Source organism: Bufo bufo, chromosome 11 (genome assembly GCF_905171765.1).
Source record: "Bufo bufo chromosome 11, aBufBuf1.1, whole genome shotgun sequence".
NCBI lineage: Eukaryota > Metazoa > Chordata > Amphibia > Anura > Bufonidae > Bufo > Bufo bufo.
The window spans coordinates 13115116-13133520 of NC_053399.1; the positions used below are offsets into that span (position 1 = coordinate 13115116).

At 48.4% G+C, this 18405-nt stretch overlaps 2 protein-coding genes across 2 annotated transcripts in view; one reads left to right on the forward strand and one right to left on the reverse strand.

The window, feature by feature from the left end:
• LOC120982490 (cholesterol 24-hydroxylase-like) overlaps positions 1 to 4441 on the forward strand; it is a 74356-nt gene extending 69915 nt beyond the window's left edge. The window contains exon 17 of the mRNA XM_040412681.1: positions 3856 to 4441. The gene's annotated coding sequence lies outside the window, so the exon portion shown is untranslated. The remainder of the gene's footprint in view (positions 1 to 3855) is intronic.
• On the reverse strand, positions 3797 to 18272 carry WARS1 (tryptophanyl-tRNA synthetase 1). Its single transcript, XM_040412683.1, has 11 exons — positions 18141 to 18272; positions 15329 to 15485; positions 14476 to 14689; positions 13754 to 13862; positions 10494 to 10613; positions 9818 to 10000; positions 9473 to 9573; positions 9269 to 9381; positions 8366 to 8539; positions 7430 to 7570; positions 3797 to 4961 (listed from the first exon to the last, which is right to left on the reverse strand). Exons 2-11 carry the CDS (start codon positions 15434 to 15436, stop codon positions 4803 to 4805), a joined length of 1422 nt encoding a protein of 473 aa, XP_040268617.1. The 5' UTR covers positions 15437 to 15485; positions 18141 to 18272; the 3' UTR covers positions 3797 to 4802.
• Positions 18273 to 18405: the final 133 nt, after the last annotated feature.

Below are 18405 nucleotides of genomic sequence, written 5' to 3' on the forward strand. Positions count from 1 at the left end.
GGTTTTATCTCCGGCGAAAAAAACTGAAGACTTGACGGGATGCCGGATCTGGCATTTTTTTCCCATAGGAATGTATTAGTGCTGGATCCATCCTTCCGGTCGGCGCATGCGCCGACCGGTAAAAACGTAAAAAAAAAAAAATCAAAACGCATCCGTTTGTCTGTATGACAAACGGAGAGACGGATCCGTTCTTGCAATGCATTTGTAAGACGGATCAGGATCCTAATCAGTCAATTTCACAAATATTCACAACCTTTTTTTTTCAATTTAAAGTGTATCTAAACTTTATTAAATTCCATTCTGAATTTGCTAAAATAATTTTTGTAATACCCTTAATTTATTATTATTATTTTTTAAACATTTTCATGCGAGATAAATGCCTGAAGTTCAGGTGCTTTAGAATCCGAAATCCCATACAGCGCTGTGTACTGGAATATGGACTCCCCCGCAGTTGCACTGAGCATTGCTCCTCCTGCCTGTACCAGTGCTGCTCTCCTAAAGCCTGGCATAGATAGGCTATGCCATGTGTGATACTGTCTGCTGGGCTGGTGATATAATAATATTACGGATAGTGGAGGAAGCAGATCATGTGATCACAGCGCCGCTGATCCTGCGTTCTCTTCTAGGTCACTGCGCTATGACAACTGCTCCCATCTTCCTCCGGTGTTTTCTGTGTGCGTCAGTCGTTTTGGGAAAAGGGGCACGTGGCTGCTCACACCCGCGTGGGGTCACCGGAGCCTCGTTAATGTGGTATTTTTGTCACACACAATTACATTTGTGACAGAATACAATTTGGTGAAATATACTGGTTGTGTTTGTACACAGATCACTCAGTATTTTGTCACCTGTCGTCATTTTGTGACACAGAATTTTGCTTTGTAACAGATGGGTTCATTCATACATTGTGTGTTTCAGGATGTATTCTGTACGAGATAAATGTACTAATTATAGAGGAAAGTATTACAAAAATCCAGTCAGGGAATCCGAGCCAAGGATTAGTCTGGATTATTGCTGCTTCTACAATGGCCCATATACCGCCCTCCTCTCCCTATAGACTCCTGCCCCATATACCGCCCTCCTCTCTCTATAGACTCCTGCCCCATATACCGCCCTCCTCTCCCTATAGACTCCTGCCCCATATACCGCCCTCCTCTCCCTATAGACTCCTGCCCCATATACCGCCCTCCTCTCCCTATAGACTCCGGCCCCATATACCGCCCTCCTCTCCCTATAGACTCCTGCCCCATATACCGCCCTCCTCTCCCTATAGACTCCTGTCCCATATACCGCCCTCCTCTCCCTATAGACTCCTGCCCCATATACCGCCCTCCTCTCCCTATAGACTCCTGCCCCATATACCGCCCTCCTCTCCCTATAGACTCCTGCCCCATATACCGCCCTCCTCTCCCTATAGACTCCTGCCCCATATACAGCCCTCCTCTCCCTATAGACTCCTGCCCCATATACCGCCCTCCTCTCCCTATAGATTCCTGCCCCATATACCGCCCTCCTCTTCCTATAGACTCCGGCCCCATATACCGCCCTCCTCCCATTATAGACTCCTGCCCCATATACCGCCCTCCTCTCCCTATAGACTCCTGCCCCATATACCGCCCTCCTCTCCCTATAGACTCCTGCCCCATATACCGCCCTCCTCTCCCTATAGACTCCTGCTCCATATACCGCCTCCTCTCCCTATAGACTCCTGCCCCATATACCGCCCTCCTCTCCCTATAGACTCCGGCCCCATATACCGCCCTCCTCTTCCTATAGATTCCTGCCCCATATACCGCCCTCCTCTTCCTATAGACTCCGGCCCCATATACCGCCCTCCTCCCATTATAGACTCCTGCCCCATATACCGCCCTCCTCTCCCTATAGACTCCTGCCCCATATACCGCCCTCCTCTCCCTATAGACTCCTGCCCCATATACCGCCCTCCTCTCCCTATAGACTCCTGCCCCATATACCGCCCTCCTCTCCCTATAGACTCCTGCCCCATATACCGCCCTCCTCTCCCTGAAGACTCCTGCCCCATATACCGCCGTCCTCTCCCTATAGACTCCTGCCCCATATACCGCCCTCCTCTCCCTATAGACTCCTGCCCCATATACCGCCTCCTCTCCCTATAGACTCCTGCCCCATATACCGCCCTCCTCTCCCTATAGACTCCTGCCCCATATACCGCCTCCTCTCCCTATAGACTCCTGCCCCATATACCGCCCTCCTCTCCCTATAGACTCCTGCCCCATATACCCCCCTCCTCTCCCTATAGACTCCTGCCCCATATACCGCCCTCCTCTCCCTATAGACTCCTGCCCCATATACCCCCTCCTCTCCCTATAGACTCCTGTCCCATATACCGCCCTCCTCTCTCTATAGACTCCTGCCCCATATACCGCCCTTCTCCCCTTAGACTCCTGCCCCATATACCGCCCTCCTCTCCCTATAGACTCCTGCCCCATATACCCCCCTCCTCTCCCTATAGACTCCTGCCCCATATACCGCCCTCCTCTCTCTATAGACTCCTGCCCCATATACCGCCCTCCTCTCCCTATAGACTCCTGCCCCATATACCGCCCTCCTCTCCCTATAGACTCCTGCCCCATATACTGCCCTCCTCCCATTATAGACTCCTGCCCCATACACCGCCCTCCTCTCCCTATAGACTCCTGCCCCATATACCGCCCTCCTCTCCCTATAGACTCCTGCCCCATATACCCCCCTCCTCTCCCTATAGACTCCTGCCCCATATACCGCCCTCCTCTCTCTATAGACTCCTGCCCCATATACCGCCCTCCTCTCCCTATAGACTCCTGCCCCATATACCGCCCTCCTCTCCCTATAGACTCCTGCCCCATATACTGCCCTCCTCCCATTATAGACTCCTGCCCCATACACCGCCCTCCTCTCCCTATAGACTCCTGCCCCATATACCGCCCTCCTCTCCCTATAGACTCCTGCCCCATATACAGCCCTCCTCTCTCTATAGACTCCTGCCCCATATACCGCCCTCCTCTCCCTATAGACTCCTGCCCCATATACAGCCCTCCTCTCCCTATAGACTCCTGCCCCATATACCGCCCTCCTCTCCCTATAGATTCCTGCCCCATATACCGCCCTCCTCTTCCTATAGACTCCGGCCCCATATACTGCCCTCCTCCCATTATAGACTCCTGCCCCATATACCGCCCTCCTCTCCCTATAGACTCCTGCCCCATATACCGCCCTCCTCTCCCTATAGACTCCTGCCCCATATACCACCCTCCTCTCTCTCTGTAGACTCCTGCCCCATATACCACCCTCCTCTCTCTCTGTAGACTCTGGCCCCATATACCGCCCTCCTCTCCCTATAGACTCCTGCCCCATATACAGCCCTCCTCTCCCTATAGACTCCTGCCCCATATACCACCCTCCTCTCTCCCTATAGACTCCTGCCCCATATACCGCCCTCCTCTCCCTATAGACTCCTGCCCCATATACCACCCTCCTTTCTCTCTGTAGACTCTGGCCCCATATACCGCCCTCCTCTCCCTATAGACTCCTGCCCCATATACCGCCCTCCTCTCCCTATAGACTCCGGCCCCATATACCGCCCTCCTCTCCCTATAGACTCCTGCCCCATATACCGCCCTCCTCTCCCTATAGACTCCTGCCCCATATACCACCCTCCTCTCTCTCTGTAGACTCTGGCCCCATATACCGCCCTCCTCTCTCTAAGTATTAGGTCAGGTTTTCAGCCTCTGGATGTAAAGAATAGTGTTCCAAACAGACAGGAAATGAACAGAAATTATCCTAGAAAGTTGCACAACTTTTTAAGCCAATTAACAGTTTTATAATTAGGTTTATTGCCAGGGCCTGGAGACATAGAGCCATAGTCCGGATTTACGTCTTGCACAATGTGGTGATTCTTGTGACCAGCCCTAATGGAGTCAAGGTAATGTACTGACAGTAAGTGATTCCTCTTATGTCAAGTTCCTAAGTTATATCTGTTTATGGGAAAGCTGGGTGACATAGGCACACATACCGGTCAGGAGCCAGGGTGGCAACATCTATGGAGACTCTAAAGAGAAAAACATTTTTCATTTAAACATTTTCTTGACCGTCCTGTTTTATCAGAAAATTCTGATGTCACCCAGTATTTAAAGGATTCGGCCTCTTTGTAGTACGGCTGGGAAATGGTTTTTCCTATTATTTTTATGGCCTGAGACAGCGCCCTCTTGTGGTGAAGCTTCTTTTTGCAGCTGTAATTTTTATGTCCTGTTCTTTTTCATTATTTTTCCTCGCAGATTTTTGGGGAAAGGTTTTGTGACCAATTGTGATCACTGGCACAAACAGTGTAGAGTCATGGCTCTGCCTTGAGCACAACGTAAGTTAAAGTGTATTCATGTTGATCCCCCAGAAAGACAGACAGTCCCATGTAAAAAGGGGCACTGTACAGCCCAATCCCAAACAATCCACAATACACGTGTCCTTTACTCTCCCTGGAAATGGATGAAAACCAGTATAGCATCCATTTCTGCTGACATTTGGGTGGCAGATCTGCCTAGTTACACAGCAATAATCTGACTCCTGGGATACTGATTTGACCCAGCTTTCCCAGATGCAGATATAATTTATGTATTATTAATCTGGGTGTGTCCAGTAACCAGACCTGTCCCTCGCTTCAGTTGAACGCGTTTCTTGCAATAATTTACAATGAACCTCGTAGAGTGCAGTAAAAGGGTCCCTGGTCAGTACATGGATGGTGATGCCAAGCAGACAACGATCTATGTGCCCAGCCGCCAGCATTGTAGAAGTTGCTAAAAGTCGAATGCCAGCTTCCTTGGAGCCATGAACTGTTTGACCAGGTCCTCGGTGAGCTGCTTCCTCCGCTCCTGATGTGCAGTGATCATCGGCTGTAACGTTTCTATCAGCATTTTCTTCAGTTCTCCCGTTAATAAAGCTCCACTGGTGTAATCCTGAAAAATACTATATTTTAATCGCATACACCTATGCACATGTAGCAGAGCTAAAATCGTTCTTCTATAGAGATGAGTTTTACACAAGAGTTTTTTTCTTTCTATAGGACTGCATTATCCCAGTTCTTTAGATCGGTGGGGGTCTGACACCTAGGACCCCCATCGATCAGCCGTTAGAAAAGCGATGCGGCCTCTTCCTAGGCATGTGATGACACGTTCATCGGTCACATGGACAAACAGCAGTTCGGCCCCAGCGATGTGAATAAGGCTTATTGCACACGAACATGTGCGCCCTGTGGTCGTATTGCGGACCGCATTTGCCGATCCGCAATACACGGGCACCATTCCGTGTGCATTCTGCATCACGGATGCGGACCCATTCACTTTAATGTGTCTGCAAATCCGGAGATGTGGAATGGTGTGGAACGGAAGCACGAAACCGAGCACTACGGAGTGATTCCGTGGGGGTTCGTCCTGTACTTCCGTTCCGCAAAAAGATAGAACATGTCCTATCTTTTTGCGGAACAGCCGGATCACGGACCCATTAAAATGAATGGGTCCGCGATCCGCTGCCCCGCGGTGGGTGTTCATGTGCAAGAGGCCTTAGGCTGAGCGGCAATACCAAACACTGCTACTATATAGGTCCCACCTGATAAGAAGCTACCTTGTCGTCTGGTAGGTGGGCCCGTGTGGCATCATGTATTTGACCCTGTTCACATATTCACCTGTTCGCTCAGTCTTAGCGCATTTAGTGGTGTGCTGCTACTTTATTTGTTTGCGCTACTATACTATGTATGGCGCTGTACTTGGAAAACGGACCAGAGCTCGGGGGGGGGGGGGGGGGGGGGGGGGGGGGGGGGGGACACCTGTACATAAATGGAGTGGCACTATGAGCATTCGCACTGACTTTTCATTCATCTCCATAGGACTGCCGGAAATAGCCGAGTGCTGTGCTCCACTATCTCCGGCTGTCCCTTTGAGAATGAATGGAGCAGTCGTGTGCATGCTCCATTCATTTTGGAGAGGGACTGTGTGGCGAAAATAACCTCGCCACTGGGTTTTGGAGGGGCCTGTTTGCCAGCCTCTTGCCTCTTTGAAGTATATGACAGACCGGCCGCACAGCTTAAATCTGTGGAACTGTTTTGGGCAGGAAAGCCATGCTTGCGGTCGGCCAAATGTGACTTCCATGGAATTCGGGAAACCCTGCTCGGATCTGGGTGATTTTTGGATATGTTGTTCACCCGGATCAGAGCTATCCATGGATGTATACATTATGGGAATATGTGGGGTTTTGAGGTGTTTTCTGTGTTTTGGGAAAAATGTGTGTTTTCTGTCTGTGAGTGATTAAGTTAGCCCATTATATTTGGTAATTGTATCACAGGCAGAGCCCAATGTGTTTTGGTAATTGTATTTTGTTGATTGCGTCAAAGACAAAGCTCATTGTATTTTGTTGATTGCGTTACAGACAGAGGGAAGGGGGTTTTGTGTACAAATGCTGGGAAGGTTTCAATACTGTAAATGCATGTGATTGGCTAAAATATAAACTGTCACAGTCTTCTACAAAAGGGCCTCAGGGGGAGTATCCCTTGCTAGGAGACCTGCATAAAAGGCTGAAAAATAACCCATGAAAGAGTTCCTGCTTTACATTCAACATAGAGCCTCGTCTCATGTGTGTGGGGATTGCTATACGTGTATACTCCCCTGGCTATAACTCCTAGCTCTTGTAAGAGCTGTTCCTGTGGTGGTATCGGTGTCGAGTGGAGTGCTTGGAGTCCTCGGGAGGCACTGGGAGCATCCATCAATGGGAGGTACCCAGTCGGGGTGTCAGGAGATCCTTAACAGACTGTTCTTGTCATCGACAAAGGTCCCACTGGAACCCCACCAAACTAATAATCATCCCCTATCCTGTGCATAGGGGAGAACTTGATATAACGGAATACCCATACAGGATAAACAGCTCAATGATAAATTAAGCTCTGCTACATGCTCCTAATTACCTGTTCCTGAAACACCAGTGCTGGGTGGTGTGTGTGTGTGTGTGTGTAGGGGGGGGGGGGGTGTTAGTTGATGAATTAAATATAAAAAATAACATATGTGGTGCATTGTATTGCAGCAGTTTGGAGGCTATTTAATGTGCCCAATGCATGTTCACTAATGCGTTTAGGTTAATTCTACATTAGTTTTCATAGATCTTTTCTACTGATCTTTAGTTGCATTACTCTGATCACATCCAGAGCTGGATTTAAACTGCTGCTGGTTGCTGCTTGAAATCTGTCGGCAATGTGGAGGCATGCTGGTTTAGCTGAGCTCCAGCAGTGCATTACAATCAGCTGCGCTGCACTTGGGATATGGATACCCCGACAGCTGCAAGTTATTAGGGCAGGCTGAGACTTGTAGTTCTCCAACAGCGGCAGGTCACCACCCCCGATACATAGTATAGGTGTATGTACAATCTGCTGCCTTCATACCTGCTTAATTTTTTCGAGCTTCTCGTCGTCTTCAAGGAAGAAGGTCAGGTACATATAACAGACGTCCACTTCGCAATTGCCTCCGTATTTCCGGTGTTCCTCGATGGTATCTTTTCCGCCAGAGAATGCGTGTTTATTGATCTGAGAGCGAGGGAAAGCAGGATGGTGAATTTACTATTGTCAAGGGGCATATTATATAGCTTATATATAGCTGGGTGGATGAGTCCCTAGCTAGAGGGAGTCCTAAACATCAGGAATGTGACAACCACAGATATCTATGGAGCCCCATAGTGTACCTCGGTTGCCTATGATTAAATGTCCTGTCTGATGCTTTATCATAAAGGTATTGCATCTCCGGATAATATGGCGGCATGTGAAATGCCTACATAGATCTATAATGTGCATGAGACTGGGAAGGGGGTTTGCAATGCATAGATATTGATGGTGTATCCTCAGGATCGGTCATCCATGTGCGAGCAGTGGAGGTCCGACACCCGGCAACTCTACAGATCAACTGCTTAGAGCAGAGCAGCCGTGGGCTCCAGAAACTGATGGAACCAGAAGCACAAAGTTCTGTTCATTTTGCAGTGGACGTCTCGGGATACAACAGCTCAGCTCCCATTCAACTGACTGGAAGCTGAGCTGGAGTATACTGGCATCGGAAATCTTTTGCATTATATAGTTTCCCATGCTGGCGGCTGATTGGTAGGAGTTCCAGGTGTGGGCCCCCCCACAGGTCTAATACCGAGTTGTTTGCATGAGTGACCACCTCTCCATGAAGTGAATGGAGTGGTGATCATGCACACACAGGGGGCTGGGGACCCCCATTTTTGTCACTGCTGGAAACCTGTGTAGGTGTCGTTAACGGGATAATAACCTCATTCACAAAAAATGTCCTCTGCCCCACCGACAGCCACAGAGGTATAGGAGCTGTACCTTATTCTTGATCTGCTTGGCGGTGTCTGTGAGGAAAATAGAAGAATTAGGATCGCTGGCGCTCATTTTGGTCTGTGCCCCTTGTAATGCAGGGAAGAAGGTTGAATGTAGCAATGCTGGTTTAAGGTAGCCGATCCTGGGGGCGACATCCCTGGTCATTCTGAAGTATGGATCCTGGAACAGAAGACATTGTGTTAAAGGGGTTGTCCCACGAAAAATATTTTTCAAACCAGCATCTGAAGCTGAATACTTTTGTAACTGTATGTCATTAAAAATTTAGTATGGCCACCGAGTTATTCATTGAAATCCATCTGTATAGCGCCACCTGCTGTTGCCCTTTTTCTAAATTCTCTTTCCAGCTCAATGAGGTGGACGCACATGCTCAGTTCTATCCTTCAACTGCCACCAGCTGCAGTAGAAAGGACACGCTCCCAGAGAAAATACATGCCCCCTGAGCTGCCATCTTGAAATAAATGCTACAGAGCAATTTTAGCACTGAATGGGCAGATCTCCGGATCCATGTGAGGCTAGGGGCTGGTTCTAAGAATGTTAGATAAAGATTGTCATACACTATATGATATCAGATTTTCATTTTGTACATTACCCATAATAACCCCTTTAATTTGCAGGCTCAGCTTGTTAGAAAAAGGCTTGATGGGATAATTCCCCCCCCCCCTATTTTCCATGCACAATAGTCTATTCCACAACACACAAGGCATCTCTCAGTGCACTGTAGAGGAACATACCACCACACATGAATAATGGGGGTGGTTTATTTTGACCATGTTACAAGGGGCATGTGAGCATTTTACCCTACCCAATATCTGAACTTCGCTTTACTAATTGGCGCCCCTTGAGAGTATCGGAAAGCTGGTTTGAGGAGGGCGTAAATAGGTTTAGTACCTGGTCGATGGCGCACGGGATGAGACACTGAATATCTTTTCTGCCATTGAATATTTCTGGGAAGGAGCTGCTGAAGGACGGTGCGGCCTGAATGGCAGGAAAACTGATTTTACCTAAAAGATGATGGGACAATAAGGAACAATGAGACGGGATAACCACCCCCAGCGGACAGGTCACTTCAGGGGTCTACACAGGACAACTTACCAATGCAGTCGCTGTCTGTGAAGCCGAATATCCCTTTAACTTGGTTGAATGTGACATGTTTCTGGACTTGTACAACATTTTTGTAGAAACCTGAGCTCATTCTGTGAAATACAGGAATATAAACTATTACGATAGTTATGATGGGGGTGTCAGACCTCTTAAAGGGCTGGGATCTGAGCCCTCTGATCACACGCCTTGCAGTGGGGCCTCGGCTTTCAGTTAGAGCTGGGCTCCACGGTGATCACAATGATGTACACGAGTCTGCTGCAAGTGCATCCCCCACCTCCCCGCAGATGAGATTACTATCCCTTTAAGTGGATATCCCAGATGAGAAGAGTCATTCACCCCATGTATTCCAGGTCTGAGAAGATGAAGGTTTTGTTAATGTCGAAGCCACACGCTATGATGTCCTTGGCGTTCTCTATCGTGTACTGATAGGCCTTCTCGATGGTCAAGTCTTTCCAGAGGTATTTTTCATCATCCGTCATCTGGACGACCAGCGGGACATTGAATACTTCCTGTAACCACCTGGAAGCAGAAGAGGAAGCGCTATATGACATCTGAATAAGCCCCAAATGGAAGGGCATCTGTCAGCAGTTTTGTCCCTATGACACTGGCTGACCTGTTACATGTGCACTTGGCAGCTGAAGGCATCCGTGTTGGTCCCATGTTCATATGTGCCCGCACTGCTGTTTTGTTTACATGCAAATGAGCCTCCTGGAGCAAAGGGGACGTTGCCGTTACTCCTAGGGCAGGTGTAGGCAACCTCCGGCACTACAACTCCCAGCATGCATACCTACTCTGTTCCTCACCGAACTCCTATAGAAATTAATGGAGCATGCTGGGAATTGTAGTTTCACAGCAGCTGGAGTGCCGAAGGTTGCTGATCCCTGTCCTCGAGGCTCTGCTCTCTCTACAACTGCCGAGTCCTCTGGCCCAATTCTCATGTCGGACATTTATGGCACATCCTGTGGATGTCCGGCTGGGACAACCCCTTTAACAATAAGAACCAGTCACTTACTTGGTGAAGATGAATGGGACGAGGTGACCCACGTGCATTGCCTCCGAGGACGGGCCTCTTCCTGTGTAGAGGTAAAATGGCTTCTTTTTCTCAATTGCATCCAGAATCTGGTGCATGTCCCTAAAAGATAACACAATATACCATACATCATATAAAATAAGTTTAGCGGCTTTTAACCTTAAAGGGGTTGTCCGGGTTCAGAGCTGAACCCGGACATACCCATAATTTCACCAAGGCAGTGCCCCTGACTTGAGCATTGGAGTAATTCATGCTCCGATGCTCTCCCTTGCCCTGCTTCTGCCCAGCAGCCCCATGGATAGCCCGGTACGTCACCGGATCTCCTGACAATGCCTTTGCCCTGCAAAGTTTTCCGCTTTTCACTATTGATGACCTATCCTCAGGAATATCAGATCAGTGGGGGTACGACACCAGACACCCCAGCCGATCAGCTGTTTGAAGCCCATACGAGTGCCGCCTGCTCTGCTCGCCGCAGCAATTGCAGTGGTGAGCAGGGGTAATTACAAGTATGGCGTCCCCATTCACTTCTATGGGACGGCTCTGTAGTATTCACTTGAAGAGGAAGGCGCTGTCCCATAGAAGTGAATAGGGGACGCCATACTTGTAATTACACCTGCTCACCACTGCAATTGCTGCGGTGAAAAGGTAAACAGAGCAGAGAAGCTAGCACTTCACTTCAAAAAGTTGCTCAGTGTGGGTGCCAGGTGTCGGACCCCCGCCAATCTGATATTGATGACTTATCCTGTGGATAGGTCATCAATAGTAAAAAGCGGACAACTCCGTTAAAGCATAACTGCCATTCTTTTTTTTTCTTTTTGTAAGGTATCGGGGCAGCGATACTGACCACTTTTATACTTTAATTACTGAAATCATACATTTGCCCATTTTGAGCCTTAGCAACGCTCCTCTGTCTTCTGTTTACATAACTGCGGAGATTTGTTAATACTGAATGTTATGTAAACAGAAGACAGAGGAGCGTCGCTAAGGCTCAAAATGGGCCATTTTAGAGCTATTTCTCTCATACAAATGTACGATTTCAATAATTTAAGTATATTACAAAAATGGTCGGTATCACTGCCCCGATATATATTACAAAAATAAAAAAAAAGAATGACAGTTACACTTTAAAGGGTGAGTGTAATTTTGCATCCATTTTTACGATTGCTGCAGTGCATCTGAAATAGAAAATGAAGGAACTTAAAGGGGTTGTCTCATCATGGACAATGGGGGCATATCACTAGGATATGCCCCCATTGTCTTATAGGTGCCAGTCCCACCGCTGGGACCCACACCTATATCGAGAACGGAGCCCTGCAAGTTAGTGGCTGGAGGACTCAGGTCCGGCCACCACAAAGCCGGCTCCCCATAGAAGTGAAGGAGGGGGCACTGCGCATGCCCGGCCCCCGCTCCCATTCATTTCTATGGGGCCGATTGAAATGGCCGAGACAGCGCTCGGCTATTTTCGCCGGCCCGATAGAAAATCAATGGAGGGCGGCTGCGCATGCGCAGTGCGCCCTCCTTCACTTGCGGGGCTCCTTTCTCGATATAGATGCGGGTCTCAGCGGTGGGTTAAAGGGGTTTTCTCATCTGAGACAATGGGGTCATATCGCTAGGATATGCCCTCATTGTCTGATCGGTGCGGAGCCACCCCTATATAGAGAACAGAGGGGGGCAAAGCGGTGGCTGGAAGACTCCAGTCCGGCCACCACCAAGCGCTCTCCCCATAGAAGTGAATGGCAGCGCACCATGCATGACCGGCCACCGCTCCCATTCACTTCTATGGGCTATTTTCGGCGGCCCCATAGAAATAAATGGAGGGTGGCTGCACATGCACGGTGCGCCCTCCACCACTTTCGGGGCTCCGTTTAGGAGATAGGTGTGGGTCCCACCGCTGGGACCCGAACCTATCGGACAATGGGGGCATATCCTAGCGATATGCCCCCATTGTCTCAGATGAGACAACCCCTTGAACAAATAGTCTTGACTAAAAATCACCAACTATTTTGTGTATGCGGCTCTGTAACTATAGTTAAGTCTGCACGGGAGCTGTAGTCACAAAACGGCAGCAGACTTAACTACGGCTATTTGCAAAGTTGCTTCATTTTGCATTTTTAAATGCACTGGAGCAATAGAAAAACCGGTTGCAAAAGTATACACTCCCTTTTAAGGGAATCTCAAGTCCATATTATAATGGAGGTATTGTAATTCTCGGCAGCGTCCCTTTAGAGCTGTTGGCAACTAGAAACTGTCCCCTTATAGCAGCCTATAATCTGCCAATGGACTATTTCTGAAGGATCTGCAGGAATATGAACACTTTAGACCATCTGCTGTTTTCTTTGCATGTTTTAATGGCCAAAAGGAACATTTTTGATGACATGACAGTATGGCCTTGCTATTTATGCAATTGTCACATATTTGGTTTAAAGACGTTGCCTTTCCAGAATGTGGCCCCCGGGGGTCATCAGCTGATTGCCCTGGGTCCTGCACTCCCGATTCAAGTGAACAGGAAATGAGCTGCAGTATACAGCGGATGGAGAATTCTGCTTCCTGTGCCTGATGCAAAAAGCTGGTCGATGGGGGTTTGGAACGTAGGACCCCCAACAAGCTGATACTGATGACCTATACGGAGGGAGTGCCAGGTGTTGGACCCCCTACCAATCTAATATACTGACCTGTCTGGAGGGTAGGTCACCAATATCGAAAGGTGAACAACCCCTTAGGCCCCTTTCACACGAGCGAGTTTTCCGCGCGGGTGCAATGCGTGACGTTAACGCATAGCACCCGCACTGAATCCTGACCCATTCATTTCAATGGGTCTGTGTACATGAGCGTTGTTTTTCACGCATCAGTTCTGCGTTGCGTGAAAATCGCAGCATGTTCTATATTCTGCGTTTTTCACGCAGCCCTGGCTCCATAGAAGAGAATGGGGCTGCGTGAAAAACGCATTGCATCCGCAAGCAAGTGCGGGTGCAATGCGTTTTTCACTGATGGTTGCTAAGAGATGTTGTTTGTAAACCTTCAGTTTTTTATCACGCGCGTGAAAAACGCATCAAAACGTATTGCACCCGCGCGGAAAAAACTGAACAACTGAATGCAATCGCAGACAAAACTGACTGAACTTGCTTGCAAAATAGTGCGAGTTTCACTGAACGCACCCTGAACGCATCCGGACCTAATCCGTCACGCTCATGTGAAAGGGGCCTTAAGGTTGAGGTTTGCTTTAAGAAGAGAGGACAACGTACCTGTGTGAAAAGAAGATTCCTCTTCGTAAGAAGTGGTGCGCCTTGCTCCCGGTAACCCGCTCTATCCGGTCAATAAGATCCTTGTCAATTTTGCTGCTTCCGAACCGAACTGTAAGAAAGTTATGAAAGATAATTCTTTACCAGCTCCCGGCGGCACACAATGTGGATTACGTACGGATGATCGTGCGAAATAAAAAGCAGCGCAATATATTATCAGCAAAGTGAAGGAGATCTGACATATCCCACATACGCTTTGCTTTTTCATTCCGTGCAGAGGTTGACCTGCTGTGCGGATTTAGAAATCTGCAGCATTTTAACTCTTTTGTGTGGATCTCCTCCTTTTAAATGGAAGGGTGAGAGCTATGGAAAACTGGCATCAAATCTGCGCCAAAACCTGCAAGTAACATACGATGTTGAAATGGGGCGGAAATACACAGAAATCAGTATGGAAAAAATGCAACCATGTGCAGGTAGCCCAATGTACAGTGTGCACATGTGCCTAGTATGTATATGTGCATATATGGTAACAATTCTTTAATCTGCCATCTGTTAATACAGAAACACATGAATGGACCAAAGTTCTGTCAGCAAATTCCTTGTAAAAGTTCTAACAGACCCTGGGAAGGCTACGTATAAGCAGTAATGGCAGCCATATTGGTATTGACCCAACTTTCAGGACATGCTGGGAGTGGTAGTACTCTTCTGTATCTGCCCGCACTCACCTATAAGTTTATCATAGTCCACCCCCTTTGCGTTTCCTGTTTGCACAGTCCAGGGGTCCACAAAGTCGTCGCCGTCGCTTGCAGCAGGCAGCCCGTTGCTGGTATCTGAGGTGTCACTGGTGGGTGGGGCGCCCGGCTTGTAGTCCGCTCCTGCCGCATTCTTATAGTCGGTTTTCAGGCCCAGGAGAAGCTTCACCGCAGCATCAATTTCATCCTGCAAAATGAAGCAAAGATCACCTGTGCTATCGGACAATCCCCAGCTACGGCATGGGAGACTGGGGGAGGGGAGCGGGGGCGGCAGCTGACCCCAGCGACGTGGAGGAAGTAACTACTCCACTACAGGAGAAACGCGGCATTACATGACACCAGGTCAAATGAATGGCCGACCATCACTTTAGCTAATGAAAGAGCTAACCCCCCCACGATGCCCTAAATGAACAACCCCTTTTACCGATCTCTGCTTACTGCCTGTGCATGAGAACATCCTTCCTTGCTTTTGGAAGCTGAAAATATAAACCGACCTTAAATTGCTCACAGCTGAGGGTTTGCTACAATTGTATCCAGTATTGACACATCAGCAGCACAACCTTACCCCCGTCCTGATAATTTGCCACAATGTAGCAGTGCCGATGACATTTATCAGTCTGGCGTCAGTTGTCTAGACTAGATACAACTGTAACAAATGCTCAGCTGTGAGATGTATTAAGTCTGACAGCAAGCAGAGCACTTGGAAATGGCAAAAAATTGAAATACAACGTTTATTCGAAATTAGCCATCATTCACGTGGTACGTACAGCAGTAAGACGTGATATATGTACAGGACGCATACATCACATCTAGAAGTAACACTCACTTTTGGTGCCTTTTCCGTTTTCAGCGCTCGGACTTTGTCTCCTTGTTCGGACACCCGGTTATACAGCTCCAGGGCTGAGAGTGCGCCCCCAGACCCAGGGTCGGCCATGACGGGGTGAGGCGCGAGGGCGAAAAACCAGCAACGAGACAAGCGAATCCTGAATGGACAGAAAGGCTATGAAAACCTATTATAACGTTACAGGAGCCGATATAAGGATCTGTAACCCATTAATGTACTGTGTGTGCAAGTGGAGGAGCAAATCCTAGCGTTACCTCCAAAATACTGGAAATGTATAGCCTTTAGTGCAGAATTTTGCACACGCTTCACAGCCAAACGTATATGGACCCCCTGATAAAGGTGAATTTGGACATTCTGCCACCAGGCATGGATAAATGACCCTGAACCCGACACACGGACGCGTCACCTCCACAGACAAACATTGGAAGGTGGCCGATCATGAGATTATTATCTGGGCTGTGTCCCTGTGGTTTCCGTCTGGGTCGTTCCATGGATTAAAAATTATCCTGTGGCGATGTTAAGGCAGATACCAAACCTCACTGACTGTATAATAATCCATCTATTATCTCCAGAGATCCCGGCTATGACATGGTTAACATCGCAACATCTCTGCAGCCAATACATCTTAAGACTCACTAGAGAGGAGCGTCCTCGGTTGCCAGGCAACGTCCCGTATCTATATTTACTGCTTATGAATGTTCAACCTCCCATTTGCCCTATAGATTATATGGACTGTGACCGGTATACGATAGGGCTGCGCATCTTCACTCGTCTCACGATTCGATGCGATTACGATTATCAAGTCCACGATTCGATTCGATTCGGCGATGCATCACGATGCATCAAGATTATTACCCAAGTCCCCTTGTTTTTCAGAGGATTCCGGCAATCTGGACGCAAACGGATGCATTTGTCAGGCGGATCCGTCTGACAAATGCATTGAAATACCGGATCTGTCTCTCCGGTGTCATCTGGAAAAACGGATCCGGTGTTTATTTTTTTCACAGATTTAAAGGTCTGCGCAGATCGGAAGAACGGATCCGTCAATGCAGCAATTTTAATGCCGGATCTGGCACTAATACATTTCAATATAAGTTTAAAGCTGGATCCGGCAAGTGTTCAGGATTTTTGGCAGGAGAGAAAACTGCAGCATGCTGCGGTATTCTCTCCGGTCAAAAAACGTAAGAGGGACTGAACTGATGCCTCCTGAACGGATTGCTCTCCATTCAGAATGCATTAGGATAAAACTGGTCAGTTCTTTTCCGGTATTGAGCTCCTAGGACGGAACTCTATGCCGGAAAAGAAAAACGCAAGTGTGAAAGAACCTGAGAGACCATCAGTATGTTAGTCCTGGAGGTTTCAGGTTGATAGATCCTGTGTATGCTACATTGTATCCACAATAACCATCCTCTCAGTAGGGACTGATACACGTGTGAAGGGGCTCTGATAGTGCAGGATCAGTAACTGTCAGTAAATCTGACACCCCAGCAGTTTCAAATCCCTGCCCTTAGCTGAGAGTTGTCAGTGTGGATCACCTCCTGCTGGGAGCAATCTCCAATAGAGTGAGATAAATGTAGACATTCCCAGACTGGCCACTAGGGGCCGCTGTTTGACCGCCTTTCATAGACCCGGAACCTAAAGTTCCGTCCACTGTAGTAGACGGAGGGGAAGAATAAGAAGAGACACAACCGAAAAAAATAAAGAAGAAACATGGCGCGGGCGGCAAAGGTATGAGAAGCGGCAATATGAGCTGTGTAGGTGGCAGGCGGTAGGTGGGTGTATATGCTGTGTAGGTGGCAGGCGCTTTGGAGGTAGATATTACATACTCATAGGTGACAGAACTTACCTCGCCGCCAGCCACCGCACGTCCGCACTGCCGCCTGCTTCTGAGTGTCTGACTGGGAGCCGGAGATGCGCGGAAACCACGCCTCCGGCTCCTCCTCACTCAGTCAGACCTGGCTCACTCAATGTTGTGGCCAGCCCCTCTGACACGTCAGCGGGAGGCGGGAAAGAAGGCGCCCAAAAACTTTTTTCCGACTCGGCTGCACGGCGGACGCGACGCTGACGTCATCAACATGCATCGATTATTTAAAGCAACCGCATCGATGCAGAATCGCCGGGGGTCGAATCGCGATGCATCGATGCATCGATTATATTCGACAGCCCTAGTATACGAGACAAGACCTTATACAGACTATTCACACGACCCTATAGATGAGATTATATGGACTGTGACCGGTATAGGAGACAAGACCTTATACGGACTATTCACATGACCCTATAGATGAGATTATATGGACTGTGACCGGTATAGGAGACAAGACCTTATACGGACTATTCACACGACCCTATAGATGAGATTATATGGACTGTGACTGGTATAGGAGACAAGACCTTATACGGACTATTCACATGACCCTATAGATGAGATTATATGGACTGTGACCGGTATAGGAGACAAGACCTTATACGGACTATTCACACGACCCTATAGATTATATGATATGGACTGTGACCGGTATAGGAGACAAGACCTTATACGGACTATTCACACGACCCTATAGACTATATGATGTGGACTACGACTTGTAATATCACACATGATGAGATTATATAGGGCAGGCTGATTCTTCACTATAACTTATGATCCATATGGCAGATTGCGCTGACTTGGCAGTTCCTATGATACAGAGAATGATAGGAGTAGTAGTAGCCCAGCCCCAGCACCCCCCCGTATGACACATGGAGGACCGGACAGAAGTGTCACACACTCACAAATCCCGGGAGACCCTACCTCTCCTCAGCCGCCGCCTCGTCGCCTTCCCTGTGTGAGCCGAGCAGCCGGTGTGTGGATGCTGCAATCCCAGGCTCCGCCCACCGTGCACCCCGCAGTACACTCCCCGCGGAAACATGACCGTCACCACAGAGGGGCTGAGGAGACAACTGAACGACGTGTGGTTTATCGTTATCTTTTCCTATAACATTACATCTATAGACTGGAGTAGATTACTGACGTATAGCGCTGATTTCTTCAGAGCGGAACTCCCTGCTCGTTGCTC

Coding starts and splice junctions, on each gene's coding strand:
- WARS1 (XM_040412683.1), bottom strand. CDS start 15,436: ATGGCCGACCCTGGGTCTGGGGGCGCACTCTCAGCCCTGGAGCTGTAT. Junction 13,863..14,475: donor GGACTATGATAAACTTATAG/GTGAGTGCGGGC, acceptor ACTTTCTTACAG/TTCGGTTCGGAAGCAGCAAA. Junction 10,614..13,753: donor GGAATCTTCTTTTCACACAG/GTACGTTGTCCT, acceptor GTTATCTTTTAG/GGACATGCACCAGATTCTGG.